At 38.3% G+C, this 3,075-nt stretch overlaps 1 protein-coding gene across 1 annotated transcript; it reads left to right on the plus strand.

Annotated features, from left to right (window-relative positions):
• Positions 1 to 380: 380 nt before the first annotated feature.
• On the plus strand, positions 381 to 2,012 carry LOC136849105 (uncharacterized). The gene has a single exon (XM_067122071.1). It carries the CDS (start codon positions 547 to 549, stop codon positions 1,840 to 1,842), a length of 1,296 nt encoding a protein of 431 aa, XP_066978172.1. The 5' UTR covers positions 381 to 546; the 3' UTR covers positions 1,843 to 2,012.
• Positions 2,013 to 3,075: the final 1,063 nt, after the last annotated feature.

The following is a 3,075-nucleotide window of genomic DNA, read 5'->3' on the forward strand; positions in this document are numbered from 1 at the left end:
TCTCTTATCTCATATATCGTAATGTCTTGGTAGGGGAAGAATTCTCCCGTGACATTTGGTGGCAGCTGTGTTGGATCTTTAGTCCAGTGCTATTGATCCATACCCACTGTGCCTATATACGTATTGTGTAGGTCACCTATAATGTTTTGTCATATTGTATGCATTTCTTTATACAATATTGTTGATTTTTATCTGATTAAGGTAATGACTTATTTACATGCATATTCATTATTTCTATGGTGACGGATTGTATGGTATTGTCTATATTGTAGCTTACATTTTATTATTTGATTATATATAAGTGTTTGAAAAGTTGTAACAATGGCAACTGGTAATGATGAATCATATATTGATCTAATTCAATTAGAGCAAGAAACACAACAAACATTAGAGACAGTTAAGAACTTCACTCAATCCTACCAGGACGTTTGGTCTCAAGTGGGAGATCTATCAAATCAAATCAAAGACTTGGACCAGAAATTGGTTGACATACAGGGGACAATACAACACTTAACACCCAAACATAACAACACTCAACCACCCATAATGTCTACACTACATACGTCTCACATTCCAAGTGATCCATTCTCATGTGACAACCTCAGTACCATAACAGGAACCCCACAATACAGACCCCCAATACCGCCTCGTACAAATACTAAGTGCCCACCACAAAACACAACTACTATCACAAGTACAGTACCCTTAATACCCATAAATGTCTCATCAACACCACCTAACCCTGCAGTAGTAGTACAACCTCCTACACAACCATCCACACCTATACCTGATCCATCATCAGGTAACTCTTGTCAAAACCCTCATACCAGTCAGTCAAACCCATTCATTTTGCAGCAAGGTCAACAGACTGTTATACCCAATCCTTTCCTTGGACCACAGCCTACTTATCCCTTTAATAATACCAATCCATACTTTTATTCAATAAATACTCCAGTAGCAATTCCTCAGAATGTACCAGTGTTAAAGCCGAAAGATGTAGCCCTTCTCAAACTTTCTGAACTCAAGGGAGTTCTTGCCGACAACAGACTTAATACTTTTTTTAGACAGGTAGAGTCGTGCACTAGTTCAGATGACAGGAGAATAGAAGTGGCAATGGCCCGGGCTGAACCAGATATAGCTACGTTCTTAACAGCAGCGTTAGTAAAACAGGGTAATAATCTACCTTGGGATGAGATTAAGAAACTTATGAAGAAGCAGTTTATTGGCTCAGCCACTCTGTTACAGGCATGGCAAGAGATTAATGCCATGACTTACTGTTTTGATGAACCTCCTAGTTCCTTTATTAATAAATTACAGTGTAAAATCACAGCATTAACTTTGAAATTCCCCAATGATCCAATTCCCACATCAGATAAATTTCTTAAGACAAAAGTTTATAAGGGATTGAATTCACAGGCCCAAGCCAAACTAGTTGATTTCTTAGCAGACCATATTCCTTTGGAAAATTTCATGACATGGGCCGAAGAAGAATATTATAGGGCTCAAGGAATGAATAGTAGTAATGGGAATAGAGTCTTGCCAATTTCAGGCACTGGGAATCCTCAGTCATCAACCCCAGTAACAGGTGTTCAACAGGGGGAAATACAAAGAAGTGAGCTAGATAATTTAAGAAAGAAGCTTGAAGAGTTAAATAAAAAACTGGAGAAAGTAAACATGAAGAAACAAAAGAGTAACAGTAAATATTGTGCCTTTTGTAGAGTGACTGACCATAATCTGTCTGATTGTCCTCTTGATCCTCCCAAGGGAGTTTGTTTTGATTGTTTCCAACAAAATAGTAGGAGAGGTCATGTAGGATGTCCAGGAACAGTAGGTATAAAATGACTAGGAAGTCCGGCACGAGCTCCTAGTATCAGTCTGGTAGTTAATGATAACATGATTGAAGCTTTAGTTGATACAGGTAGCTGTGCCAGTATAGTTAAGAAATCCTTTGTGGAAAGCTTAGGTTTGAAGCCTGCCAAGATGAGAAATTTACCAAGGTTAATGGGAGTCACCCAGGCAGTTGTTTATTTTGATGTTCATAGTGGCACTAGGGTTGTTACTCACTTATTTTTTATTGTGCCAGACAACTTGTTAGATACAGAAATTCTATTGGGCGCAGATTTGCTTGGGGTTGCTCGTCTAACATGGGATCGTTTAAAGGGTATAGTAATTTGGGATAATATTACATATCATGTGCGGCTTCTTAAACTGAGACCTTCCACAAGGAGAATTAGGAATCTCAAAACTATTCAGCCATTAAGCCTTGGAGTAGATGAGATAAGATTAAAGAAAAAAATTATCCTACCTCCCTCTTCTGCAGGTATTTATGCTGTGCCTGTAAATGAAATGAAAGATACAATACTCGAATATACCTCAGAATTAAAAGCCAATGGTGCTACGAAGGCTTTATGCCTTAAAGTCACTGATAATCAGGAAGTACATATACCTCTCATAAATAGTACAAAGGGTGTAGTTAAGTTGAAAATAGGAACACTGATAGGTACCTACAATAAGATTGACGAAAGGGACATCATTTCAGTAGCTCCCACATGTCGAAAGATTGAAATTAGGAATGAGCTGATCCCTGAAAGCATGCGTGTTGTACCAGAACAAGGATGCACTAGAGAGAAAAAGCTGGAAAATTTGATTGCACAGCAAGATTGGTCACATTTAGATGATGAACAGCAGGCCCAATTAAAGAATCTAGTCATGGAAAATCACCAAGTTTTCATAGTGGAGAGTAATGAAATAGGAAAATTCAAGGGAGTTCAGGGACATATTAATGTTAGTGATTCCAACCAGTTAGGGTCACCCATGTATAGATACCCTGAGAAAGCCAAGCAGCTTATTGCAAATATGTTGGAGGATATGGAAGCTAAAGATATAATTGAGCCATCCACAGCTGCATGGTTAAGTCCTATAGTCTTGGTAAGGAAACCAGACAATTCTCAAAGGATGTGCTTGGACTATCGAAAAGTCAATACCCACCTTCAAACTGACATCCATCCTTTGCCTAGGTTAGAAGAGTTAGTTGAATCAGCATCAGGAATCAATTTTATGCTTCATTGGACATGA

Source organism: Macrobrachium rosenbergii, chromosome 2 (genome assembly GCF_040412425.1).
Source record: "Macrobrachium rosenbergii isolate ZJJX-2024 chromosome 2, ASM4041242v1, whole genome shotgun sequence".
In the NCBI taxonomy this organism is placed as follows: Eukaryota; Metazoa; Arthropoda; class Malacostraca; order Decapoda; family Palaemonidae; genus Macrobrachium; species Macrobrachium rosenbergii.